Source organism: Giraffa tippelskirchi, chromosome 7, assembly GCF_054371585.1.
Source record: "Giraffa tippelskirchi isolate mGirTip1 chromosome 7, T2T-mGirTip1v1.2.pri, whole genome shotgun sequence".
In the NCBI taxonomy this organism is placed as follows: domain Eukaryota; kingdom Metazoa; phylum Chordata; class Mammalia; order Artiodactyla; family Giraffidae; genus Giraffa; species Giraffa tippelskirchi.
In genome coordinates, this window is record NC_137281.1 from 87,107,654 (window position 1) to 87,135,367 (window position 27,714).

The 27,714-nt window shown below is 54.4% G+C and overlaps 2 protein-coding genes across 3 annotated transcripts; both read left to right on the forward strand.

The window, feature by feature from the left end:
* The first annotated feature begins 3,337 nt into the window (after positions 1 to 3,337).
* On the forward strand, positions 3,338 to 9,114 carry RABGGTA (Rab geranylgeranyltransferase subunit alpha). Of its 2 annotated transcripts, none has more exons than XM_081506406.1 (17): positions 3,338 to 3,557; positions 3,706 to 3,760; positions 3,931 to 4,041; positions 4,416 to 4,540; positions 4,731 to 4,918; positions 5,176 to 5,379; positions 5,698 to 5,781; positions 5,868 to 5,950; positions 6,039 to 6,140; positions 6,244 to 6,349; positions 6,441 to 6,492; positions 6,635 to 6,723; positions 6,839 to 6,927; positions 7,022 to 7,138; positions 7,789 to 7,902; positions 8,157 to 8,244; positions 8,900 to 9,114. In XM_081506406.1, exons 2-17 carry the CDS (start codon positions 3,758 to 3,760, stop codon positions 9,046 to 9,048), a joined length of 1,704 nt encoding a protein of 567 aa, XP_081362532.1. In that variant the 5' UTR covers positions 3,338 to 3,557; positions 3,706 to 3,757; the 3' UTR covers positions 9,049 to 9,114. The 2 variants fall into 2 exon arrangements, with proteins under 2 accessions (XP_081362532.1, XP_081362531.1); XM_081506405.1 differs by having other exon boundaries at positions 3,338 to 3,392.
* Positions 9,115 to 9,443: 329 nt separating this feature from the next.
* On the forward strand, positions 9,444 to 25,824 carry TGM1 (transglutaminase 1). The gene is made up of 15 exons (XM_081506404.1): positions 9,444 to 11,512; positions 12,232 to 12,543; positions 12,692 to 12,880; positions 13,856 to 14,104; positions 14,494 to 14,612; positions 14,720 to 14,827; positions 15,258 to 15,432; positions 15,839 to 15,977; positions 16,112 to 16,215; positions 18,834 to 18,922; positions 19,435 to 19,588; positions 19,695 to 19,976; positions 20,106 to 20,266; positions 20,534 to 20,670; positions 25,421 to 25,824. Exons 1-15 carry the CDS (start codon positions 11,134 to 11,136, stop codon positions 25,644 to 25,646), a joined length of 2,823 nt encoding a protein of 940 aa, XP_081362530.1. The 5' UTR covers positions 9,444 to 11,133; the 3' UTR covers positions 25,647 to 25,824.
* The last annotated feature ends 1,890 nt before the right edge of the window (positions 25,825 to 27,714 follow it).

A 27,714-nucleotide genomic window follows, 5' to 3' on the forward strand; every position in this document is an offset into this window, starting at 1 on the left:
GCCTTAAAGCAAGAGGCTTGTCTTGGCTCCACTGCTCTTATCTCCATAGACACCTGGTTCAGTCTCTGCCAGCCAGCTAAGTCTGTTTGGCTATCTCTCACCCATCTTCCTGTCATAACACGTGCTTGAAATGCCCTTCCTGTCCTCTTTCCAAAACCAGGCCCCACCTTCTTGGAAGCAGATTTAAGACTCACTTCCTCCCTTAAGTCTGCTTGATTCAAACCTCCCAGTTTCAGGATTGCTAATCATGAAAAAATATTTCATGCCTACTGCCGCCTTCCTCCACCCCGTCTCCTCCACCCTCTGCGACTATGATGTAAGATTGCACCTGTCACATCTGTACCTGTGGACACCTGTCTTCCCAGGTATCTGGTTGTACATGTGAGTGGTTATAGAGTAGGAAGCAAGAATAGACGGTGACCGAAAAACTCAACCAACAAAACAAAAAAGTAGCTGGTGAGGTGGAGAGAGGACTGGGCCAGATCAGACCAATGTCCATTTGACGACTTACTACATGGGTGACACTTAGCAAGTTACTTAGCCTTTTTCTCTCAGCCTCTATTTCCTGGCATATTTGTTAAGAAAATCAGAAAATTACTAGGACTTCCCTGGTGGTCAAGTGGTTAAGAATCTGCCTGCCAATGCCGGGGACACAGGTTTGATCCCCAATCAGGGAACTAAGATAGCACACGTTGTGGGGCAACTAAGCCCATGTGCCACCACTAGTAGAGAGAAGTCCTCGCACACTGCAATGAACACCCAGCCCAGCCAAAACGAAAAAATTACTACTATTATTATTTACCTTACCCAGTACTGTCCTTACTCAGTACTGTTCAGGCACTGTCCTAAACACTTTACATAGACTTTTACATATAATTTTCACTCAGCACTAGCAGGTAGGTAACATTATTTTCCCTATGCTTCAGTTGAAAATACTGAGACACAGTAGAAACAAAACACTGTTAAGTACCTTGCCCAGGTCACATAGCTAATAAATGGCAAAGCCAGAATTTGTACCTAGGCAGTTGGACCCCAGAGTCCGTGTTCCTAAGCATTCCCCTTACTGCCTCCCACATGTAATCCTGTGTGTGTGCAAAGCCCTTGACACAGTGCTTGTCACTGCAGTCCCAGTGAGGAAGGTGACTGCAAGTATAGGAGGCCAGGACAAGTGTCTCTTTCCCTGCAACTTGTCAGGACAGAATAGAGAGTGGACCCTTTACACGCATTTCCAGGGCCTAAGAAAGGTGGGGAAGAAATATAAAGAATTTAAAGCCATATTTTCTTACCCAGATGTGTCTTATAAACATACATATGCCACATGGACACACACTTCTCACAAATACATCACACTCACACGTACACAATCGGTGACCACTCTGAACCCATGAAGCTTCCATCAGGAAACCTTCCTGAGCTGGTCCAGGCCTCACAATCTCTCAGATCCCTAAATGTGTACAGCACTAACCATTAGGCCCAGCCAAGACAGTCCTCACTATGTAGTGTTCTCTTCATTCAAATAACTATCCAATAACTACTGAAAATCGGGACGAGGTATTGGAGAAGGAGGACCAAAAAAACGTTGTTTCTGTCCTCCAGGAACTTTGAATCTCCTAGGAGAAGCTAGCATACATATCAAGACTTCACAGTAGGACAGAGGAATAAGCGTTATCATTGACAGACTGAGGTATTTTGGAAAGCTTCCTGGAGGTGACACTTGAGTTAAATTTTAAAGGTGAACAGGAGTTATTCTGGCAAAGGAAGAGGTGTGGAAGAAGGAGAGTAAGGAAGAGGGAACAGGTTAACATGCTTGGGAAACCCCAAGTCGTTCTATCAGCTGAAATGAAGAGTTTTTCATAGAGGCAGAACATGAGGCCATAGGGATACTGCTGCTGCTGCTGCTGCTAAGTCACTTTAGTCGTGTCCGACTCTGTGCGGCCCCATAGACGACAGCCCACCAGGCTCCCCCGTCCCTGGGATTCTCCAGGCAAGAACACTGGAGTGGGTTGCCATTTCCTTCTCCAATGCGTGAAAGTGAAAAGTGAAAGGGAAGTCGCTCAGTCATGTCCGACTCCTAGTGACCCCATGGACTGCAGCCTACCAGGCTCCTCCGTCCATGGGATTTTCCAGGCAAGAGTACTGGAGTGGGTTGCCATTGCCTTCTCCACCATAAGGATAAGCAGGGCCCAAATGCCAAAAAGCCTGATGTGCTGACCTGAGAGATTCAGAGTCTTTTCTGAAAAACTTCATGGAAGGGTTTTTGGCAGGGACACATCATGATCGAATCTGCATTTCAGAAAGGTTGACTCAGCAACACAGAGATAAAGGGGTAACAGGGCGAAAATGAGGGGACATTGAAAAGACTTTCAACTATCTCTGGAATAAATGAACTGAAATTCTTAGTGCAGTGGGAATGGAGAGGGTATTTATGAGATATGGAAAAGTGCGGAGGTCATCCACTGATACAGGTAACATGAAGGCCAAAGAAAGGTTAGACTGGAAGGAGAGGAGGCAATGATACTGTTTGACTTCTGGAGTTCCAGGTATTTCTTGGACACCCAGGTGATAGCTAATAGGCTTATGAATATGTGTGTCTGTATTTTTTTTTCCATTATTACAGTTTGCAAGACATGTGGACTGGAGATACAAGTTTGAGTGCCATTAGCGTACAGGTAGCAATTAAAACCAAGAGTGTCGATGCAGTCAGTCAGAGAAAGTATGGGCCAGAAGGTCTGTGGACTCAGGACTGAGCTCTGAGGAGCTCCAACTCCAAGCAGTTGAAGGCTTGGATTTGTGAACATTCTTCCAGGAGCAGGGTGTGTGTGAAGAAAGGAATGAGGACAGGAGATCAACATTTAGGGGAAAACAAGGTGAACAGACGAGAAGAGGGGCGAAACTGCAGGAGAGGCCAGAACACGGTGTCAAGTCGAGGAAAGTCAGTAGCATCAAACACTGCAGAGGTCAACGAAGATAAGGACAGGAAACTTCATCTGTTAGGTTTGGCAACTAAGAGGTGCCCAGTGCGGCCAGAGGGAGGTCACTCGAGCGATGAAAGGGGGGGTTTCCGGCTGTTGAAGAAATGTTTTTAACTGAAACGCAGCTTGAGCAGCTGGCTGGGAACTGCACCCCGCGCTGCTTTCCCGAGCTCATCAGAGTCAAGCGTTCACACTCTAACACACCAGAAGGCTAACAGGGACTTGGCGTTTTCGAACAGAGCGCGCAGGCATCCTGCGCAGGCGCTTCCGGAGTCGGTCAGCTCTCCCGCGAACCCCTCCCCAGGCCTGCAGAGGGCGCTGCGCCTCGGAGAAGCCAGGGCGTGACGCCGCTCTAGCCAGCGCTCGGGCTCGGTGGCGGGCGCCGCAGCTCCGCGTCCCGCTCGCCTCCTCCCAGCACAGGTGGGTCCGCCCGCGGGGGGCAGCAGTGCTTGGGAGCCGTGGGGCGGGCGGGTAGCGGCAACCTCTGGGCGCGGAGTGGTCCCCATCACCTAAGTGCCCCAACCCGGGCCCGGCTCCTACTGAGCGGGCTGTGGGCAGGGCCGCACGTGTGCAAGTCCAGTTCGGGTGGGTTCCTCCTGGACTTGGAGTGTCTGTCCCGGGACCCCTTAACACCCCAGGGGTCTCCGCCCGGGCTTGCTCACGGCTTCCTGGGGACATCGAGGGGCGGGGCTCCAAGGGGCAGGACTCCCATGATTGACACGTCTTTCGCCAGGTTTCACGGGCACCACTGGACCCTTCCCCTGCCCTGAATCTGAGCCAGCACCATGGTGAGACCCCTGAGCCCAGCGCCTCACCTCCGCATGCTCATGCCCTTGCCCTTGTCCGGCGTGGGCTTGCCTCCGTTGCTCGATATAAATTTGGGGCTTCGCAGGGGTGGTTCCGGTGGGTCTGCCCCAGCAAGGCAGCCTGCACTCTTGCAACCCGCCCATCCCTATAGCACGGGCGCCTGAAGGTGAAGACATCGGAAGAGCAAGCGGAAGCCAAAAGACTAGAGCGGGAACAGAAGCTGAAGCTATACCAGGCAGCCACCCAGACTGTCTTCCAGAAGGTGGGGCCCTCAGAGGTAGTCCCCTCCCACCGTGGCTCCCTTAGCATAGCACTTGGCCAAGAACTGCGCCTTAGAGTCAGGTTGCTTGGATCCACATCTAGGTTCTATCACTTACTAGCTGTGTGTCCTTAGGCAAGCTACTGAATCTCTTTGGACCTCAGTTTGCCCATCTGTAAAACAGGGCTAACGATTGCACTTGTTGCATAAGGCTGTTGTGAAAATCAATGATTGCAAGATTATATATTATCCCATAAAGTGCTTTGTATAGTACTTGTAGTAAAGTGTGGCATTCACAGAACATTCAGTAGTTCTATTTATGTTATGGAGCTCTGTAGCAGAAGAGTGATGTGATCTCTGATCCTGCTATCTATCAGCGCCAGGCTGGAGAGCTGGATGAGTCAGTGCTGGAACTGACAAGCCAGATTCTGGGAGCCAACCCTGACTTTGCCACCCTCTGGAACTGTCGACGAGAGGTGCTCCAGCAGCTGGAGGTCCAGAAGTACGTAGGGGTTTAGGGCCCAGGGAAGATGGCCCTAGCTCTGGCCCTGCCCGGCCTGGGTCCAAGAGTGGAAGAAGAATGGGGCAGCCAGGGGCATAGGCAGAGGGCAGTGGAGGGCTGGGTGCAGAAAGTCAGGGGTGAACTAAGATTGGGGGTTGGAGGGTCCTGAGCCCCATTCCTCTGGGCACAGGTCCCCTGAGGAGTTGGCTGCTTTGGTGAAGGCAGAACTGGGCTTCCTGGAGAGCTGCCTGAGGGTGAACCCCAAGTCTTATGGTACCTGGCACCACCGCTGCTGGCTGCTGGGCCGCCTGCCAGAGCCCAACTGGGCCCGGGAGCTGGAGTTGTGTGCCCGCTTCCTCGAGGTTGATGAGCGGAACTGTACGTGCCTGCAGATTCTGTCCCCCAGCCCACACCTGCCCCGTGTCCTGGTACTAGGGCCTCAGTAAGGCCCAGAGTTGGGAGGGATGGCCAGGATGGGCCCACTGAGCTGATGACACAAGGAATGATGAGGCCAAATGCGTCCTCCATGGAGGGCACAGAAGTGTTTCTTGGGGTCTTCAAGGGGATGCCAGGGTCCCAGCCAGGCAGCTCTTCTTGCCCTGCTTCTGAGATGTGTTGTCTGCCTATCCCCCCAGTTCACTGCTGGGACTACCGGCGGTTTGTGGCTGCACAGGCAGCTGTGCCCCCTGCAGAGGAGCTTGCCTTCACTGACAGCCTCATCACCCGAAACTTCTCCAACTACTCCTCCTGGCATTACCGCTCCTGCCTCTTGCCCCAGCTACACCCTCAGCCGGACTCTGGACCCCAGGGGCGCCTCCCTGAGGATGTGCTGCTCAAAGGTAAGCAGGGTTGGGGCGTGCTCAAGAGGACTCTGCCCTTCTGACCCTGATGCCTAGGCCTGCTCCTGAACCTACCACTCTGGAAAAATGCCTGGCTCTGGGGATGCATAAGATCCAGCCCCTGGGCTCCCCTGGGACCCCAAGTGTCCACTTGGCTCCTGCAGAGGGCGCTGCGCCTCGGGAACAGCCCCTGGGCAAGGCTGGCATATAAGTGAAACTGAAGGCAGGAAGTTCTCCAAAGAGAGGGCAGTATATGGGGGTAGACAAGGAGCCCAGAAGGGTCCTAACCAAAGCCCCATGCCTCCTTGGCCCCTGCAGAGCTGGAGCTGGTGCAGAACGCCTTCTTCACTGACCCCAATGATCAGAGTGCCTGGTTCTACCATCGCTGGCTCCTGGGACGAGGTGAACAGTAGGGAAGAGGCGGAGGATTGGAGCCAAGAAGGAATGGAAGGATATTTAAGGAGACCTGAGACTGTTTCTTCCCACAGCTGATCCCCAGGATGCCCTGCGCTGCCTGCACGTGAGCCGGGATGAGGCTTGCCTGACTGTCTCCTTCTCTCGGCCCCTCCTCGTGAGTCCTGGAGCTTTTGCTGAAGGGTACCGTGGATGGTGGGCCTGGTACCATTGGAGTGATGGTCTGTCTCTGTCCCCTACGCCAGGTGGGCTCCAGCACGGAGACCTTGCTGCTCATGGTTGATGAGTCACCCCTGGCTGTGGAGTGGAGGACCCCAGAGGGCAGGAACCGGCCTAGCCACGTCTGGGTATCCCAGGGTTGGTGGGCGGAGTCGGGGCTGGGACAGGGCTCGGGTGGGACAGTCAGAAAAGTGGTGCAGCCTGGGCTTTCTCTTAACCCTGTGCTCCCAGCTCTGTGACCTTCCCGCCAACTCCCTCAACGACCAGTTGCCCCAGCATACATTTCGTGTCATTTGGACAGCAGGAGATGTCCAGAAGGAGTGTGTGCTCTTAAAAGGTGAGCCAGCCTGCAGCCTCCACCCTTTGCAGCAGGTCCCCCATCCCTGTCTTCCTCTCATGGATGTCCTCTCCTACCCCTGCTCTCTCAGGCCGCCAAGAGGGCTGGTGCCGGGACTCTGCCACGGATGAGCAGCTCTTCAGGTGATGAGCACAGGGAAGCACACAGACAGGAGCAGGGCTGTGCACTCTGGGCAGCTGGGTGGGATGCCAAGGGCTCAAGCAGATGTCTCAGACTGGCTACTGGGGATGACCAGCACCGCTCCCCCACCCTGCCCACCCTCAGGTGTGAGCTGTCGGTGGAGAAGTCCACGGTGCTACAGTCGGAGCTGGAATCCTGTAAGGAGCTGCAGGAGCTGGAGCCTGAGAATAAATGTGAGGCCCGATTCCCCTGAGCTCCTGTGTCTCTAAGGAGGGCCCATCCTAGGCAGGCTCCTTGCCAGGAGGATCCAGATGAGACCTTCTGTCCTCTTCCCCGCTCTCTCCCCAGGGTGCCTACTCACCATCATCTTGCTGATGAGGGCACTGGACCCCCTGCAGTATGAGAAGGAGACACTGCAGTACTTCCAAACCCTCAAGGCAAGTTGGGTCCGTGGGAATTGGTGTGAGGCAGCCCATCAGGCAGGGGGCGGGCAGCTGACACACAGTCCCTGGGCCCTCCTCTCCCTGCCAGGCTGTGGACCCAATGAGGGCAGCGTACCTGGACGACCTGCGCAGCAAGTTCCTGCTGGAGAACAGTGTGCTTAAGATGGAGTACGCGGAGGTGCGCGTGCTGCACCTGGGTCACAAGGTAGGGCGTGCGCATACACCTTCCCCACCCTCACCCCGCTGGCCCGCCTCCCTCTTCCTCAGGACCATGGGACAGACACCTCAGGCAGTGTCTATATCTGCTCCTCAGGCCTCAGCCAAGACACTCACCATCCCCCGCTTTGCCTTCCATCTCATATGCTCTTCGGGACATTTCTTCCTTAGCTCATTCCATGCTTCTCTCCCTGGGGCAGACCCCAACACCTAACAGCTGAATAGTTTTCAGAGATTTCTGACAGACTCCTGACTCTCTTTTTCCTCTATAGTCCTTCCTAATCAGTCTCCCCAACACGTTATTTTTATCATTTCACTGCTACGCACCTTTGCTCCCACCAAACCAACTCCGGGCTCGCCAGGCCCTCTCCCGCTCATGTCCGTGTTCATCCCAGCACCGGGTACCTGCCCCGCTCCCTCCACCACAGGCCACCCCGGCCCCAGCACCTTTGTCTCCCCCGTGTCCTTGATCTGGAGCATGTACTGCCGGGGGTGGTGAGGTACGCTTCCCAGCTGCTCCCTCCTGTCCTCAGCTGGGGTCCCCCAGGGCCTGTGTGGGGCACACAAGGCAAGGGCCTGATGAACGATGGCTGAGGACTGTCCCCCAGACCTCGCTGGGTATCTTGTCCCCCTCCTCAGGACCTGACGGTGCTCTGCCATCTGGAGCAGCTGCTCTTGGTCACTCACCTTGACCTGTCGCATAATCGTCTCCGAGCCCTGCCCCCTGCCCTGGCTGCCCTGCGCTGCCTTGAGGTAAAGCCTTCGCTCCTCTGTCATTGTCCTGGGTTTCCCTTTCTCCTTCCTCCACCTCAGAAGTCTACCCACCGTACTAAGAGATGCCCGGGTCCTCCCAGCCCCCACAGATGACCCCAGCCTTCTCCTCTGTCATGCAGCCTGACCCTTGGAGCCCTTCCATGCCCTGTAAGCTGATCACCCTGGGCTCCCCAGTGGTTTGTACCAATCCCACTCTGACAGCTGCCTGCCTGCCTTGTCTTCCCTGCTCCCAGGTGCTGCAGGCCAATGATAATGTAATCGAGTCCTTGGACGGTGTCACCAACCTGCCCCGGCTGCAGGAGCTCATTCTGTGTAACAACCGTATCCTTCCTTCTGGGTGCCATTCAGATAGCAGGGAGGGCAAGGTGCCACACCAGGAAGGGATGGCTAGGAGGCAGGGCGGGCATGCCCCTGGGCATGAGGAGAGGGCGCTGGCCATCTAAGCTGAGGGGAGAGGATAGCCTGGCACTATATGAGGCTGTCATTGACTCTCACTTGTGGAGTTTCGCAGGATGGAAAGAAGTGACTTCGTCAAACCTGAGTTCATAAACCAGTGCCTACAGATGTTCTTGGGTACCACATCATATGTTTAAAATCAGGAGGCTTATATTCTTTAAAAAATTTAGAATTCTGATTCTTCTCAAAACTTGTAAGTTGAAGCACGCTTTGGCCTGCATTTCCACTCGGGAGCCCTTGGCCATTGATGAATCATGGGTGCCTCTGCAGCAGGGGCTGGCTTTCCCCTTGGCCACAGTTTCCACCACTCCTCTGGGACCATATCCCGTCAGGGTCCTGCTCCTCCTGCCTGGCCCCCGGGGGCAGGTGGCTGCAGCCGAGAGCCCTGTGTCCTACAGGGAAGTGGCTGAGGGGCCCATCCAGCAGGCTGCTCAGTAGCAGTGCTCGTTCTGCAGTGACAGGTGTTCAGGAGCAGGCAGATCTAGAGAACCAGCCAAGCTTTCCTTGACTCCTGCGCAAGGCCTCCAGCAGCCTGCAGTGCTCCAGCCTCTCGCCTCCTGCCCCAGGCTGACCCTCCTCAACCTGCAGGGCAACCCACTGTGCCAGGCGGAGGGCAGCTCGGAGCACCTGGCCGAGCTGCTGCCTTCGGTTAGCAGCATCCTCACCTAAGAGGCCCTGCCCCACCCTTGCCCCTTAACTTATTGGAACTGAATAAACAATGAAGAGGTCCCTGAACACTGCTAAGCTGCCACTGCCACCACTATTATGGCTGTCACCACTGCTTTTCTGGACAAGAAAGGGAGAGAGGATATGTCGGCTCCCCGCCTCTGCTTCCATTTTGTGCTCAGTCTTGATGTTCCCTGTCATGGAGAAGCAGAACCTCTATGTTGGGGGCAGAATCAGGGCCATGGCTAGATTGGAGTCTGCCTTCTGCTTTGGGGCTGGGCTGGGCCTAAGCTCCAGGCTGGCATCTGGTTGGGGTTCAGGTTCTAGTTGGAGTGGGGCTACAAAGCACTTGGAGAAGGGCTCAGAGATGTTTCTTCCATGACCTGTGCTCCTTCCAGATACCCTGTCTGCCCTGGCTCTCCTTCACCAAAGCTATTCCCAGGAGGTGTGGTTCAGGGCGCCCTGGCTCCACTCTCTTATAACAACACTATTAGTCCCCATGAGTAGCATGCCCAGGATAAAGAACCCTTCAAAATACTTGATCCCATTTGATCCTCGCAAGCTCTCAGGGCCGAGATGATTAGGCCCATTGTGCTGATGAGGAAACTGCTGTTCAAACGCACCCAAGGTTGCTGAGCTCAAGTGCTGGAGCCAAAGCTATCTCTACAACTTGGTCTGGGATTCCAGATTCATGTTCTTGCTTCTGGATTGGGCAGAACCTGGCCTCAGCTCCTGAAGTACTGAGATGGTGTCTTTTCTCAGGGTCCCCCCTCCAACACACACAAGTACCTTGTCCTGACTCTGAAAGCCCTGCGGCACTTGAGCCTCCCTGGAGGAAACGGGAGTGGCTCAGGAGTGAGGGCACTGAGTCAAACCTGGCTGGGTGGGGAAACAGAAAGATTGATTGAAACAAGAGGGAGAGAATGTGACCAGGTATTTTCCTGTTTCCCTGAGAATCTACCTGGGCCTACATGTACACACACTGGACTCTCAGGGCCCTCCCTGCCCTTTCCGTATCCAGGGTGATACACAGCCTTCCACGAAGCCCTTTGGCTGACCTGCCTGACACCTGCCTGGAAATTTGATTTCTGCTAGTGTAATTTCTGCTCTTGAATGTGCTGGAGGTGGGGTTAGACACCTCCCGCCAGGTCTGGAGCTTAGACTTGGACAGGAAAAGGTCATGGGGGTGTGGAGGGCTCTGCCAGGTCCTGGAGCCTCTGTCCCCACTCCCCAAGGCACCTCCCTGCCCAATGCATCACCAAAGTCAGCCTCTCCTCCAGGCAGCTTCCTTGTATCTTCTTGCTCTTCCTGTTTTCACTGTCTTCTGTTCAGTGTCCCATGGGCAGAGCTGGGACAATGGCAGGATGGAGAGAAGAGAACCCAAGAACAGGGTCCCAACCTTCTGGAAGACGCCTGACCTCCTCTTTGCCTTGGGGTTCTCTCGGTGGCCTCCGTGGTGTTTCTCCCAGGGTTGGAATGGAATTGGGCAGGTGCCTGGAGCCGGTTGGTCAGGATTCCTAGGAAGAATTCCAAGTTGAGAACCCCGGCCTCTATCTCACCAGCCATTTGTCTCAGTGGAAGAAGGGGGTACTCTGCAGCCTGGGGAGAGAGACTTCATTCCCACCTGAGCCTCAGAGCAAAGACTAAAGTCACCTCCAAACCCCTGGGGGGTTGGGGAAGGGTGATAGAAAACTAGATCACTTCCACTCTGACCTTCCTAATCCCAAAGGTGGAGGGACCCAGGGAGCAGGGAGCAGCTCTCACTCATACCTGGGGCTTGGCAGAGCCAGATGAAGAAGGAGGGATAGGTGGATGGCAGGGTCAGAGGATCTGGTAGAGCCGGCAGGTCAAGGGCTGGCTGGTGGAGCCAGTCTGAGGGCCTGGTGCTGATGTCACCAGTCTGTAACAGCTTGGGATCCGGGGACCTCCCTGGGCAGGATGAGTCCTAGAGCCAGCCCATGGGCAGTTTCAGAGACAGAAGCAGGTAGCCTGAGCTTGGAAACACCAAGTCTGCTGGATAGAGGTGTGGGTGGAAGGGGCTCCCTGCCCCATTGCCCTCTTGAGCTTCTCCCCTAGGAGGTGCTTCTGATGCACCCAGTTTGGCAGGCAGCATCCCTCAGACAGGTGGTCTCACCGAGTCTTTCCAACTTGACCCCTCACAGACTCCAACCGCGCCCCCTCCCTACACGTCGGTCCCTGGTTCCTCGAAAGGGGAAAAGAGGGTGTGGCCCAGCGTCATTTCCCGGCTCCCAGACGCTGGACCTCCTCCCCCCAAGTGGGGGGAAAGAAGCAACCTTCCTTCCCCTTCTTCGCAGAAGCTCGGCCCCGCCCTCTCCCCTTAAAAACCACTTACCGGCCCGCCCCACGCCTTCCATTCGTGCAGCAGAGCCCGTCCTGTCCCATCAGTCCCGACCTGTTCCACCTCCGCCGCGGGACTCAGAGATGCCGTCGCCAACACCTTCATCAGGTGAGGGGCTCCGACGGGGCACTGCGATGCTGAACCCCAGCGATGCTGTCTAGGGGCCGAGGTCGGATCCCAACAAGGTGGAGTGCGGGCCAGCCAGAGCCTGTCCGCCCCAGCGAGGCTCCAGAGATCCCCTGCCTGGGAAGCCTGACTTCAGGCACCTCCGCCCCCTACCCCTCCCAGCAACTCCTCATGGGTGTTTGACCCCCTGACTGGGGAAATGCCCCAGTGGTGAATGTCACTCATCTGTCTAATGCAGGGAGCAGTGGGTGGGGGATTCCTTCTAAGCAATGGGTCCTTGAGGCTGTCAGCATTGGATCTCTAGACTGAGGAGCTGGCAGGGGAAGCAGGTTCAGGATGGTCTGTGCTGCCGCCTCTGGAGGCTGTAACAAGTGTGCACGCGTTTCCTGGGATGAGTCCTGGAGCAGGTTTCTGGATTGGGCATCTGCTTTGGAGGATGTCCGTGTGAGGGTGAAAGGGGAAAAAGACTCATCTCTCTAATGTGGGAAGTTTCTCTAGGTGAGTCTGAGAGGAGTCTTTGGGGGAAGGTCTCTGGGTGGATCTGAGGGAATCTCAGGGTCAGGGTCAGATCATGTGTCATCTGGCTGGGACGGAATCAGCTCTCTGGATGGAAGGTTTCTTGGGTGAGCTGACTGGAGCATCCTGTAGGGATAAAGGAGGTCTGAGTGAGTGATCAGAGCCTCCCTGCCTCTTCCACACAGGTGGTCCTCGCTCGGATATGGGCCGCTGGGGCGGAAACCCCTGGCAGCCCCCCACCACGCCTTCTCCAGAGCCAGAACCAGAGCCAGATAGACGTTCTCGCGGCGGGGGCCGTTCCTTCTGGGCTCGCTGCTGTGGCTGCTGCTCTTGCCGGAACACAGAAGACGATGACTGGGGGCCTGAGCGCCGTGGAGACCGGGGAGCTCGAGGGTCTGGCTCCAGGGGTCGAAGACCTGACTCCCGGGGCTCAGACTCCCGCCGGCCTGGCTCCCGGGGCAGCGCCGTGAACGCAGCTGGAGATGGCACCATCCGGGGTGAGGCCCACCTGGCCATGCTATCTGAGAGCCAAAATACCTTATGGGGCCTGAGGCTCATTCTGACATCTCTGGGGACCTGGGAGGCTAGTGGTGGGGGCCTGGACTCCCCATGGGGCTTTACTGAGCCCGAGCTGTGGCCTTGCAGAGGGAATGCTGGTGGTGACTGGTGTGGATCTGCTAAGTTCACGCTCAGACCAGAACCGCCGAGAGCACCACACAGACGAGTTCGAGTACGATGAGCTGATTCTCCGCCGTGGGCAGCCTTTCCATATGGTCCTCTTCCTGTCTCGTCCCTATGAGTCCTCCGATCATGTCACCCTGGAGCTGTGCATCGGTCAGTGGAGCCTACAGTGGGAGACGGGGATGGTGGTGGTGAAGACCCCAGGTAGAGTGGGGTAGGGATAGGGAGCTTGTTAGCAGGGCTGCCAGCCCTGGTATTAGGGTCACAGGGGTGTCTTTAGGCTCCTCCCTTACCCCACTCCTCACCCCTGCCAGCTAAGGCAGGTGTAATCATGTAAGTATGTCCCCCTGAGGGAGGTTCTTGGCTTCCCTGTTTCGTTTCCTAAGCTCACCCTCTCCAAGCCTCCAGGGGCATTTGTCTCAAGATACTTTTCCTTTGGATCCTTACTACCGCATCCTCTCCAGAGTTGCTGCTTTTGTGTATCTTTCTTTCTGGGTCTGCCCTCCTTCCCCAGGATGTGACTTCACTCTCTGTCCAACTCTGTCTCTCTCTCCCCATGGCCCAGGACAGGTGCCTCCTTCATTGCATTGCTTGGTGGCCACTGACTGCCTAGGCTGGTGATTATGCTGCCGCTGGGGGCGGGTGACTCCTGGTACCCTTTGATTAGGGCCTAGCCTTGCCCACCCCAGCCTCTAATTTCCCAGGTACCCTTACCACCTCCAGCAGGGATGCCCTGGGCTCTGAAAGCTGCAGCCCCAGAGAGCGGGCAGGCTTTCAGGACAGGAACTGCGCTTTCATGTGGGGCAGGGACACCTAGACCCAGACAGGGCAGCTCTGCTCCTCCAGCCCAGGTACTGGGACAGTCAGGCAGGTAGAGGGTGATGGTGACCTAGTCTCTTCTACTCACCTCCGAGTTAAGTGTGGAGGGAACAGGTTTGGGACGTTGGACTGGAGCTCTGCCCTGACATGTGGGCACGCATCGGGTGGGGACAGAGCTGTTCTCAATCTGGCCCAGGCAATTGTCCAACTCGGGACACACATCCTGGGTGGGGCTGAGAGAAATCCAAGGCTCCATCCCCCTGCTTCAAGTGGTTTGCAGCAGCTAATCAGTGTTTCCCCCCACGGCAGGAAACAATCCCGAGGTGGGCAAGGGCACCCACGTGATCATCCCGGTGGGCAAGGGGGGCAGTGGAGGCTGGAAGGCCCAGGTGACCAAGTCCAGTGGGCAAAATCTGAACCTACGGGTCCACACCTCCCCCAACGCCATCATTGGCAAGTTCCAGTTCACCATCCGCACACGCTGCAAAGCTGGAGAGTTCCAATTGCCCTTTGACCCTCGCAACGAGATCTACATCCTCTTCAATCCCTGGTGCCCAGGTGAGCTGCTGGAGCAAAACGTGGACAGGAGGGGAGGGCAGGTAGGGCTTCATTTACTAGATCTGGCTACGTGCCTGGGTGCCTAGCCCTAGGAGAAGCCAGCCTCCCAGTGTCCAGGTGAGGGGACCTCGATGCAGGACGTAGAGAACTGACCAGCCCAAGGTCACAGAGCCGCATCACCTCTCCTGGTGAAGGGCCCTGGTGACAGCCACCCTTATCCCATTATCCCCCATCCTGTTTGCTCCATCCTTCCTGGAAGCGGTGCTGTCAGGCTAGAGGCATCCCTGCTCTTCCTCTGCAGTCATGAGCCCTGCAGAAACAGCCAAGGGGCAGGTGGGACCCAGGGAGAGGGCTGAAGGGGACCAGGCATATGTGTTTTGGGGACACAGAGGACATCGTGTATGTGGACCATGAGGACTGGCGGCAGGAGTATGTGCTTAATGAGTCTGGGCGAATTTACTACGGGACAGAAGCGCAGATTGGCGAGCGGACCTGGAACTATGGCCAGGTATGGTTGGCTGGGGCCTCGGGCACTCGGGGGCACTAGAGGAAGGTGAGGCGGGGTGGGGGCGCAGGTGCTAGCCTAAGAGTCACCTCTGCCCTGGCTCCCCCCAGTTTGACCATGGAGTGCTGGACGCTTGCCTGTACATCCTGGACCGGCGGGGCATGCCCTATGGAGGCCGCGGGGACCCCGTCAGTGTCTCCCGGGTCATCTCTGCCATGGTGAGCTCTCTTGCATCTCTGAGCCCTACCGAGTGTCTGCCTGCTGTCTCCCGCCCCCACTCCTACCCTTTCTGATTCTTCCAGGACCCCAGCCCTGTCTGTGCCCTTGCGAAAGGTACGGTGGGAGGGGATCTCACTCATTTCCCCTCCCAACCTGCCCCCTAACCGTCCTCTTCCTGGCTCCGGTTCCAGCTCTTGTGGAATGTAGGGCCAAACCCCAAACTTGGCACACCCAGGATTCACATTCCTGTGTCAGACCAGGATGGGGGGGCAGAGGGCTGTGGGAGGGGCAGGCAGGACTCAGGCTGCCTCCAAATCCTGAGCATTTAGGGGTAAGGGATGGTTGCAGGGCCAGGGGCTAGGCTGGGGGCCACATGGCAGGTCCTGAGCCTCTCCCCCAACTCTGCCCACGCTATCCTATCCTGGACAGGTGAACTCCTTGGATGACAATGGGGTCCTGATTGGGAACTGGTCTGGAGATTATTCCCGCGGCACCAATCCATCAGCATGGGTGGGCAGCGTGGAGATCCTTCTCAGCTACCTACGCACCGGCAACTCTGTCCCCTTTGGCCAGTGCTGGGTCTTCGCCGGTGTGACCACCACAGGTAGTGGAGGGATGGGATGGGAACCGCCTGGGCCCTACATGGAGGATGGAAGGAAGCTAGGCTCCACCTACGTGAGCCCAGCCCAGTTGTGGCTACAGTGCAGGGACAGGCGGGGGTGGCTGGCAGGCTGGCCTTAATTATCATTAATTAGTGTTAACAACCCAGAAAGGCCTAGAGGAGAGGAGGGAGAAGGGACAGGCAGGCACAAGGCCAGGCAAGTGGCCTGGCTTCCCCTGACTCCCAACACCTCTGGCTCGGTGAACTTCTGACCCTAGTGACCCCTGACCCAGCTTGGCAACCCCAGATGCCCTTGTCCCCTTGCTATTCCTGACCTCATGCCTCACCTGCCCCCCTATCCCTGCCCTGGCCCGGGGCCCTGAACCCCAACCCTGGCCCCCCCCTACAGTGCTACGCTGCCTGGGCCTGGCCACCCGTACTGTCACCAACTTCAACTCTGCGCACGACACAGACACTTCCCTCACCATGGACATCTACTTTGATGAGAACATGAAGCCACTGGAGCACCTGAACCATGATTCTGTCTGGTGAGGCTGGGGCTGGGCTGGGCTGCCTGTCCCTGCTGATGACCGGAGCCCTGAGGCCTGGATGCCGAGAGCAGGAGATGCTGGGGAGGCCCCAGGTAGGCAGCTCACCCAGCCCTCCGTCTACGTTCATCCAGGAACTTCCACGTGTGGAACGACTGTTGGATGAAGAGGCCAGATCTGCCTTCAGGCTTTGATGGATGGCAGGTTGTGGACGCCACACCCCAGGAGACCAGCAGTGGTGAGCAGGGCCCCTGCCTCGCTCCCAGACCCCACTGGGGGCCCCTCCCTGTGTCCCCAACTGGGGGAACAAACTCCAGTGTGCTGGGCAGGGCCTTGGAGTCAGGTCCTTTAGTTCCACCTTCTTCAGACGGACTCATGAGGGCCATCACCATGTGACTCTTCATTTATTTTCACCTTTCTGTATAATTCTTTGCCCAAATTTTATTTATTTATAATGGTTATTACACTCAGATGGCTCAAAAGTCCAAAGATTCGAGAGAATTCAGTGAGAGGTTTCCCTCACCCGACAAATCCACTTTTCCCATTTGCATTTTTATTTACATGTCCTGGAGGTAATTAATTGAAAGACCTTTTTATTTATATATATATATATATATATTTTATAGTTTAAAAAGTCACTATTTTACGTAAAGAGCTTCCCAGGTGACTCAGTGGTAAAGAATTCGCCTGCCAATACAGGACATGCAGGTTTGATCCTTGTCTCGGGAAGATTCACCTGGAGGAGGGTATGGCAACCCACCCCAGCATTCTTGCCTGGAGAATTCCACGGATAGAGGAGCCTGGTGGGCTACAGTCCATGGGGTCATAATGAGTCAGACACAACTGAGTGACTAAGCATATTTGAAGTAAAACATGCTTGGAAGGAAAAAAAAATATACAGAATTGCATAACATAAAATGTAAAATTTCCTATTCTCTCTCAGGTGGTTTCAGTTTTGTTTCAAGGAACAGATTCCAGAAATCTGTGTTTTTGAAAGTTCCCCCGGTGATGTTGCAGATTGGCTGGGTTAGAGGCTTTCTCTAGGGCACAGTGTTAGGTCAGCAGCAGAGTGAACCCAGCCCCTGACTTCCTCTCTTTTGACACACATTCTTGCTTTTACCAAGTTCCTCTCATTGCTCCACTGAGTTATATGTATGGTATGGGAAAAAAATCAGGTAGGTTCAAAGGAGATAACAGTTTCTATAACCCAGTCCAGCCTAAGAAATAATTACTGATGACATAACCTATTAGTCTCTTTTCCGCAACACACGTTTCTGCAAAAATTAGATCTCCCCAGACTTTCCTGGTGGTCCAGTGGTTAAGACTCCACACTTCCACTGCCAGGGCCACAGGTTCAGTCCCTGGTGGGGGAAGTTTTGCATGCCGTGAGGTGTGGTCAAAAACAAAATTAGATCTCAAACAGGTCCCCTACACCCTTCCCACTCAATAATCTGGCCCCAGGCGGCCCCCAACTGCCCCTCCGGCTGCTTCTCCCCTCCCTGCCTCCCGCTTCTCCCTTCCTCACCCTGAGTCAGATAGCCCTCCCCTAGCCTACCTTCCTCTTCTGGTCTCTGACCAGACCCCTCCCTCTCAATCATCTCTGTAAATAGTGCCCCCTGAGTTATACAACCCAAGAGATGCCTGTGATATTGAAACAGCCTGTCACAGGACACCAGGAGACCTGAGTTCCAGTCCCCACTCTAGGAAGTGGGTGGGCTAGGTGGCAGACAGGGGTTCTGAGTCTAGCCAGGCCCGTGCTTGATTCTAGCTTGATCACTTCTTAAATATGTCATCTTAGGCCAGTTCCTTGCACCTTTGGGCTCTGGTGTTCTTGTATGTAACATGGGGATGATGTATACCTCATAGGGTGATTGGGAGGATCAAATGAGAAGTCATAGTAGACTAGTAGCATGGCTGGAGCTTAGTAGCTACTTAGTAAGGATTAGCTCCTTCCAGTCTCTCTGTGTCTGGCTGTCTTGTGTCTCTTGGCATTCACTTTGCCTTGCTGAGCCTGTTTCCCCATCTGTAAAAGGAGACCATGGTTCGAGGTATTTTCTAAGATTCTCTCCCGTTAGACAGCACTCACTTCCTGTTCTGTGTCCTCTCAGCCACAGCTCCTCTCTATCAGCCTATCTCCTCCAGAAAGCCCTCCAGAGCGCGTTGAAGACAGACACTGTTTCCTACCAGCTCCCCTATCACCTCCCTACAGAGAGGATACCATGGGCTGTAGAGCTGAGGGTGGTTCTGGATCTTTCTGGAATGGTGACTGTGATGTCATCACTCTCCCAGCTGGAAAGCAGAGCCATCATGGGCTCTGGGTTTGTTTTGATGTAGGATGGCGTGGATGGGGTGGGGTCTTGACCGCTGGGGGTCATAGACAGCCGACATCCAGCTTCAGCCAGTGGAGGAAGTGTGCCAGCAATTTGGTTAACAAGGCAGGCTTATCCCTGCCCCCTCACCCCTACCAATGACTGAAGCAAAATAGAACTGCTCTCCCCTTTGTTTGCCCTCCCTGAGCTGGACTGTGAAGTGAAACCGGTCAGTCATGTCCGACTCTTTGTGACCCCATGGACTGTAGCCCACCAGGCTCCTCCGTCCATGGGATTTTCCAGGCAAGAATACTGGAGTGGGTTGCCATTTCCTTATTCAGGGTATCTTCCTGACCCAGGGATTGAACTCAAGTCTCCTGCATTGCCGACAGACTCTTTACTATCTGAGCCACCAGGGAATCTGGACTGGTGGGGGCTGAACCTGGGCAGTGGGCACTGGGTGGGCTTGGAAGGGTGGACCCAGGATCTGGGGGTCCCACTCAGCCTCCTTGGATCTCTCACCCTTGTGGTGCCCTCACTTCCGCAGGCATCTTCTGCTGTGGGCCCTGCTCTGTGCAGTCCATCAAGAATGGCTTGGTCTACATGAAGTACGACACACCCTTCATTTTTGCAGAGGTGAGGGCTATGCGCCCGGTGCCTTCATGGGCAGCCTGGGGAGACCAAGGCACTGGTGTTGGTCCTAGGTTCGCCAGTCCTGCCCCACTGCTGACCAACTACCTGTGTGACCTTGGGCAGGTCACTCATTCTACAAATCTTAGTTTCCCCAACTGTAAAAAGCCATAATAATGGCTGCCGTGCTTTCTATGCTCAGGATCAAAAGAAATAATGGGTATGAAACTGCTTTATAAGTCATGGAGTCAGCAAGTGAGTACAAGGGATTACTGTTATTAATGCCCAATGCACCGTGAGGAGCCTCCCAGATCAACTTCTTTCCTGCTCTCTGGCCTTGTCTGGCTCAGCTTGAAAAGTCTCCCAGTTTCACTGTGCCAGGAAGCTCCCAACCTTTGGATCCAGCCTTCCCTGCAGTTCCTAGGATCTGGGGAAGGCAGCTGCGGGGTCAGGCCCACCCTCAGACCTTCTGGCTCATTCATTCCTGGTTCACACCCCCCACAATCCGCCCCCGACAGGTGAACAGTGACAAGGTTTACTGGCAGCGACAGGATGACGGCAGCTTCAAGATCGTGTATGTGGAGGAGAAGGCCATCGGCTCACTCATCATCACGAAGGCCATTGGCTCCAACATGCGGGAAGACATCACGCACACCTATAAGCACCCAGAAGGTACCAGTTCCCCATCCCGGCCAGCTCTGGCCATACCAAGGGTGCCTTCCAAGCGCCCGCCCACCCAGCAGCAGCTGTGAGCTCACTCTTGACCCTCAACCCTCAGGCTCAGAAGCAGAGCGGAAGGCAGTGGAGACCGCCGCTGCCCACGGCAGCAAACCCAACGTGTACGCCACCCGGGACTCGGCGGAGGATGTGGCCGTGCAGGTGGAGGCACAGGATGCAGTGATGGGGCAGGACCTGACGGTCTGCGTGGTGCTGACCAACCGCAGCAGCAGCCCCCGCACCGTGAAGCTGCACCTCTACCTCTCTGTTACCTTCTACACTGGCGTCATGGGATCTGTCTTCAAGGAGAGCAAGAAGGAGGTGGTGCTGGCACCAGGGGCCTGTAAGTGCCCCTTCCCCAGCCTGTAGCACTCCCCTCCACGGCTGGGTACCCCAGGGCCAGGACATGGAGACCCGGGGAGGCCGGGTCTGGGGAAGCAGGCCTCAGTGACGCCAGGCCTCTTCCCTGCAGCGGAGCGCGTGATCATGCCCGTGGCCTACAAGGAATACCGGGTCCATCTTGTAGACCAGGGGGCCATGCTGCTCAACGTCTCAGGCCACGTGAAGGAGAACGGGCAGGTGCTGGCCAAGCAGCACACCTTCCGTCTGCGTACCCCAGACCTCAGTCTCACGGTAGGGCAGCGGGCTGGGCTAGGGGGAGATTGGAGGGCGAGGCGCAGTGCACTAGGCCAGAAGCAGTGGTGGGAGGAGGTCAGGGACCAGCCTGGGCTCTTGGGCTTCAGTTCCCTTTTCTGGAAAATCAGATCTCATTTCTCTTACTCTGGGGTGGCTTCAGCTGGGCAGTAGGTTGGAGTTTCCTTCCCTCCGTCTCTGGTGGGAGTGTTCAGTCCCATAAATTTGGCCCGATGCTCTGATGATGGGGGTCTCTTTCTCTCTCAGTTACTGGGAGCAGCCGTGGTTGGCCAGGAGTGCGAAGTACAGATTGTCTTCAAGAACCCGCTGCCTGTCACCCTCACCAACGTCGTCTTCCGGCTCGAGGGCTCCGGGTTGCAGAGGCCCAAGATCCTCAATGTTGGGTGAGTGCAGCCCCTCCTTCTGCCCCAGCCACTACCCTTGCCAGCCTTCTGGCTGCATGGGTCCCACCTTTGTCCCTCTCCCACTCAGGTCAGGACAGTAAGGTCTGTCACCTGGGGCCAGCCAGCAACACCTCCTGACTCAGTTCAACCCAGCCAGTGCTAAGAAGTCCTGCTTCAGGCAGTGCTCCTTGGTGTCCCTGACCTGCCTTGCTGGCTTGTTAGGGAGCTAAAACCTCACACAGGAATCACTAGTAATTTGTTACTACTGTTGCCCAGCACTCAAGAGTTGCGCAGGCACTTTCAGGAATGTAAGCTCATTTGGAGACCCCCCGATACCCTTTAAAGTGAATGAGAGATAATCATATGATGAGCTTCAGGTCCTGGCTTCATCACTCATGGGCTGTGTGGTATTTGTATGATCTTCTCTATGCCTCAGTTTTCTCACCTGTAAAGTGGGGATAATAGTAATAACCTGGCTCTGAGAATCACAGGAGACAATGCATGTAAAGCCCTCAGTGTCGTGCTAGGCACAGCATCAGTGCTCTGCTGGTAGCTGCCCCCTCTTTACAGATGGGGCGGCTGGTGGCCACATCTCCCAGAGTGTCTCAGCTGCTAAGGGGCAGGCTCCACTCCTCCACCATAGTGAGCACCTCACAGGCTCTCAAGCTGGTTGCTGGGCTGGTGCTGTGAGAAGAGTGAGCAGTTCCTAAGAAGAGAGCCCTGTGCCTTGGGCCCTCATCCCACCTGCTGGGGCCTGATCCCAATCCAGGGGAGGCTGTGTGCCCGGCCAGTGCCCAAGGTCGTGTTCCTGGGCCATGCTGCCACCTCTGACATGGACTCACGCATGCAGGAACAGGGAAAGCAGAGAAGGCCAGAGGCTGACCTTTAAGATCAGCTTTCTGGTGACAGTGGCAGGCATTTTCCTCATCCAATAAAGAGCACCCGAGGGAAAGTGACCACATTTATGGAGGGGCTGGGTGGGGAAGCAGAGGGTCCCTGACCACCCTACCCATCCCTCTCCCCACACACACAGGCTCTGCCTGGGGGTGGCCACCACTTTTGCCAACAGGCCAGAGCTGAAAAGGCTGCTGTCCTGACCTTTGCCAGATCCTGGGCTCCTGGGTGATGGGACACCTCACAAAGGAGCTCTCTTCTGCTATTGCCCTAAAAGGGTTTCTAGCAGCTTAAAGAGTGGAGGTTGGAACTCCCAGACAGCCTGCCTGCTGGGGCCTCTCACCTGCCGCTGACAGACAGAGGGTCCCCTGACCTGAGGAGTCCCCGGAGCTGGGCTCTCCTCAGCTTCCCTGCCAGATCTTTGATTCTCTCCCCTTCCAGGGAGTAAGGCAAGGGCCACCCGCACTGAGTACTGGAGACTCAGCCCCTCTCTTCAACTGTGGGGCTTGTGTGAGGCTTGCGCCACTTAAAGGGCCCAGTCTCCCCACCAGTAAATGAGAGGGTTGGATGGTGGTTTCTCAAAGCAGGCCCTCGGTTGACATTCTGTGGCTCCTCCAGCAGAGGTGAGAGCCCTGAGCTGCTGATTTGGGTGTATTATTGGCTGGCCAAAAAGTTCGTTTGGGTTTTTCCCTAACATCTTAGAGAAAGCCCCTGAACGAACTTCTTGGCCAACCCAAGTAATTCCAAAATTGGCATTACCTCACTCTCATTTGCACATCAAAGGCTGTGGTATGGAGCCTCATTATGGCATAAGGCATGCCACTCCACCTGCTGACTGGCCACTTAATAAACATTCCAGAACTTACTCCTCCAGATGGCTGTTGTCACCACTAAAGCAGTCACCAGGGGAAGCCAGAAGTCTGGCTGAAACCCTTCTCGGGAATTTCCCCCAGAGCCTGAATCATATTCTCTAGAATGTCCTAAGGGTGGTCTTCTAAGGAAGTGGATTTGACTTTGGGTAAACAGCCTCAAGTCATTTAGAACAAAGACTGATTAATAAGGTAAATAGGCAAGCCAGGTGGGTCATAATACCCCTTGCAATCAGAAATGAACCTTGGCTGTGAAGGAGGGACAGTGACTTGGCCAGGTGTGAGTGCATGCCCAAGTGGGTACATGTAATGTGTGTGTGGTTTTAAATGGCTGTGAAGGAAAATCTGAGAGGTTTTTTAAATGTTCAGCGTGGTTGAACAAGAGCATAAAAGCTAATTTGATGCTAATACTCAAATTAGCATCAAAGACAATGCTAATTTGGATGTCTAAGTTCTGATGTCCTGTCAGGGAGTTTGTTTTATTACTGGCACTCAGTTGTGGGCACATTCCAGCGTTAGCAGCTAATGTATTTGCCTTAAAGTCTCAAACTAGGGTGCAGCCAAGGTCTCGCCTGACACTAAGATCAGGGCAGGGAGAGATCTTGACATCCCTAGTTGGAACCTAGAGAGTAATTTATCTTGGAAATAATCTTATAAATAAAGGCTAGGCTCTGAAATAGTACACTTCAATTACACATGTGTGTGCTCAGTTGCTTCAGTTTGTCCAACTCTTTGTGACCCCGTGGACTGTAGCCCACCAGGCTCCTATCTCCATGGGGATTCTCCAGGCAAGAATACTGGAGTGGGTTGCCATGCCCTCCTCCAGGGGATCTTTCCGACCCAGGGATCAAACCCATGTCTCCTGAATCTTCTGCATTGCAGGAAAATTCTTTACCCCTGAGCCACCAGAGAAGCCCCACAGCTCAATTATAGTATGGGTAAATAGACTTTTGAAGGCTGGTCTGAACCCAAACAACCTTTAACCTCATATCAGTGGAAAAGTGGGCACAAATTAAAAACCTGGATTTGTTACCAGACAGAGTATAGCTTGGGGCTTCCGCTGTGACTAAGTGGTAAAGAATCCACCTGTAATGCAGAAGCTGTAGGAGATACAAATTCTATCCCTGGGTTGGGAAGACCCCTGGAGGAGGGCATGGCAACCCACTCCAGTATTCTTGCCTGGAGAATCCCATGGACAGAGAAGCCTGGCGGGCTTCAGGGCATAGGGTCTCAGAGTCGGAGATGACTGAGACAACTGAGCACGCACCCAGAGTATAGCCAACTGTTAAGTTGTAGACTGAATTTCAAGTTGGATATTCTGATAGGAAGTCTAGAAATTAAGTCTACAACCTATCAGGTACTCTGTAGACATCTATCTTCCAGACTTTCCTACTTCTCGCCTTCGTAGAGCTTGGAGGCACCTTCAAGACCATCTGATCCCACCCCCTCATTTTATATTCATTTCCATTTTACATCAGAAAGTGAGGATGACTGGTATGTGTTCTAAACTACACAGTTAACAGGGGTAGGAGTACAGAGTGGTCTAGGGACGTCCCTTGGCAGCAGGCTCCAAGCTAAATGTTTGGCCCCAAGGATAGCTCATCCTTGATGTTGGGGTGTTGGCTCATTCCCTTGGAGGACTGTGGTATTTGCACAAGTCTGGCTCCAGAAATGGTCCCCAAGGCAGGCTCAAGTTTAGCAGGGGCCAGAGTTAAGTGTTTCAGGCAGAGGCGGGAAAGGACAGATGCTAACAGGTGTGAACAAGTGCAATATACATGCAATCACAGTCAATGTGTCTGCACACATGCAGATTGCTGGAGGAGCTCGGAGAAAGGCAAGATTCATTTTCCTGAGGGTAGAAGGTACTCCAGGGAGCCCTCACTGAAGAGGAGGTGTGAACTGGGTCTGAAGGCAGCCCAGGGGCAAGGCATGAAAACAGAGGTGAATTCAGGGGCGGGGTGGAGCTCACTGGGGTTGGTGGGCAGAAGGAATGTGGAGGGGGGGGGAATGATCGCAGGCAGGCAGGGTGAGTCAGAGTGAGCCTGTGTGTCAGGTTAGGGAGCTACAGTTTCATCTATCTCCTAAGCAACAAGGAAGCCAAGCCCTTGAAAGGCTCAGTTCACCTCTGAGTGATTGGAAAAATGAGTGGAAAATGAGATGAGAGGCAAGGAGGGCAGTTAGAAGGCAGGTGACATTGTCAATTCCTGGAGGGGTGATCTGGGACTGGAGGTCCATGGGAAGGAAGAAAATAAAGACACTGAGGGGTGTGTGTGTGTGTGTACACCAGCATGTGTGTTTCTCTCTCACATACACACAAGTGTGTGTCAATTTAATTTAAAGATGCCAATTGTCTGTTCTTGAGAGGGACTCCAGTTTTGTTTGTTTGTCTTTTGGGGGACTCTATGGGGTCGCACAGAGTTGGACACACTGAGGTGACTTAGCAGTAGCAGCAGTTTTGTTTATTTATTTTGGGGTTTTTTTTTTTTGGAGATAACATCCTAAGAGGTGATCCTTAGCAGAGGAGAATTCCTTTTCTTACACCTTCTTCCTTGGCAAGCCTGAAAGTATTTGGCAACACTGTGTCAAGCCCCAAAGTCTCCTTTTGAAGTTTCCTTGATCTTGGAAACCCATCAGGGGATGCGGCTGACCTGGTTGGGGCAGGAGCATTGGCGATGGAGAGGAGAGAGGCTGTGCTCCGTCTTCGCCCAGATGTTTGTGAGAGCAGGGAGGGAGGAGTTCTGAATGCTGAGATTTCCAGCTCCGGCAGCTGGCTGGGTAGCCACTGATCAAGCTTTGTGGAGGCGGACTTGGGGTTCAGGCTTTGTCCTCCGTCAGTAGGTTAGATCGTGGGTGTAGAGATTCCAGCTGAGCCCAGAAATGCCGGAAAGGCTCCGCCTTCTGCTCCTTCCTTCCAGCTGCCCCATCAGCCCTTACTCCCCACTCCACACCCTGTCACCCCAGGCCCATGACCCTATCTCTGCCCACAGGGACATTGGGGGCAACGAGACAGTGACCCTGCGCCAGACGTTCGTACCTGTGAGACCAGGCCCCCGCCAGCTCATTGCCAGCTTGGATAGCCCACAGCTCTCCCAGGTGCATGGGGTCATCCAGGTGGACGTAGCCCCAGCCGCTGGAGGCGGGGCCTTTTCAGACACTAGAGGCATCAGTCACTCAGGGGAGACCATCCCCATGGCCTCTCGAGGTGGGGCTTAGCCCTGGGCCAGGAGCAATGGGACTGATGTCAGATGAGCAAGGACACTGCCTCAAGACAGGGGCCTATGGCAGAGAGGCTCCCCAGGGGCTCAGGTGGGGAGATCTGGGCCCCTGGGAGGAGCAGATCTCATTTGCACAGATGCTAGACATAGATGCTAATAAACTGTTTTTTAATGAAGCTGTTGTTCTGTCCATGTGTCAGTCTATGCCAAGCTAAGAAGTGTGGGCCCACGGCCTATCCTGGGGATGCAACTTGGCATTTCTGACACCCCTAGTTCTGAGAAGCGTGGTTGGCAGATCACCAATGGCACCCCTCAACAGCTCTTAATGGGGGCCACTTGGCATCAGGACAGCCTCCAGTGCTTCCCTGGCCAGTCTCCCCCAACCTCAGGGTGCTTCTACTGACCAAAGCCCTTCTGAAGCTACCTGGGCTGAGGGGGACTGCCCCTTCCACAGCACCCCCTAATGGAGAGAAGGAGCTAAATTCCTTTCTGTGGGCACACGTTTGAGGTAGAAATAGGCTGGACTTCTCTGTGAACACCAAAAGTCACTTCCCACTATTGATCTTCAAATATCCTTGTCAAAGAATTTTTATGAAAGTAATATGTGTTCAGTGTTAAGCATTAAGAAAATACAGAAAATTGTAAAGGAGATAACAATAATCCTCAACTCCCACCGTGTACAGAAAGTAACTTAACATTGTTTCACATGCTGCTTGCCACCACACCCCTGGCACCCTGCCTGTAACTTCCTATAGAGTTAAATATTCTTTGAAAACATCATGGCTAGAGACTAGATGGTAGACTAGGCCCTCCTGGTCCCTCAGATCTCTGGCTGCTGTTCTCACTCTCCTCGGCTGGTACCTCTTCCTCTCAGTTGGGGTGACTCAGGCCTCTGCCCCAGGCTGTCTGTCATCCAGCTACACTCTGCCAAGGTGAGCTCTGCCAGCCTTGACGTTTTAAAGACTCCCCAAGTTGTATGTGTTCCTTGAACCCCAAACTTGTGTATTTACTGCCTTCTCAATATCTTTACAATGTGACTGTCCAATGTGGTTGTCTCATAGACACCCCAAGTATAACAGGTCCGAAGTCAGGCTCATGACCTCCCTCTAGCATATATCTTCCTGCAGCTTCCCCTACATCAGTGAATGGCACTTCCCTCTTTCCAATTTCTTGGCCCCAAACTGTTGGAGTCACCCTTGACTCCTTTGTTTCTCTCATAACCCACATTGGATCTGTCAGCAAATCTTGCTGGTTCTATCTCCCATTCATAAGTGTTCGGCTTCTGACCACTCCTCATCTCCTCTACAGCCACCATCCTGTTCAACGTGCTTTCCTCCCTCAGCTGGACTGTTGCACTTGCTTCCTAATTATTTCCCCACTTTGACTCATGTCCTTTGATACCCCGTTCACACAGCAGCCAGAACGAGCAGGTGGACCAGATTGTGTCAATCCTCTACTCAAAACCTTCCACTTCATCTCCTCAAATCAAAGTCCTTATAGTGCTCTGTGACTCCGCCCTCCCTCCCCTCCCCGTCCCAGGCTCAGTCCATCCAGCTCGCTGGCCCCTTCCTACCCGGACAGTGTGAGGCACACTCCTGCTCCATGAGCTCTGTGGGGCTGCACTGTGCCTGAAGACTTCTTTCCCATGGCCCCCTCCCTCTTCTCCTTCAAGACTCGCTTAAGAGTCACCATCTTCTGGTCTTCTCTTCCATTCTATTTTAAAATTGTAACACCTTCCATGTTTGCTATCCCCCCTTCTTCTTTACTTTTCTCCAGAGTACATGTTACCATGTGATGTTCTTATATTGAATTTTTGTATCATTTGTTTATTATCTAATTCTCTCTACCAGTACTGCCCCATCCTAGTCCAAGCCACCATGCTCCATCACTTGGATCGAAACCCTAGTTCTCCCACAAGGCTTTGCCCTTCCCTGTCTATTCTCAACTTGGCAGCCAGGGGATGCTTTTAAATGTCAATCAGATTATGTTACCAATCTGCTCACACTCCCCAGTGGCTCCTTACCTCTCACAGAATAACAGCTATGGCTACTTCACCTTTCTTGTTG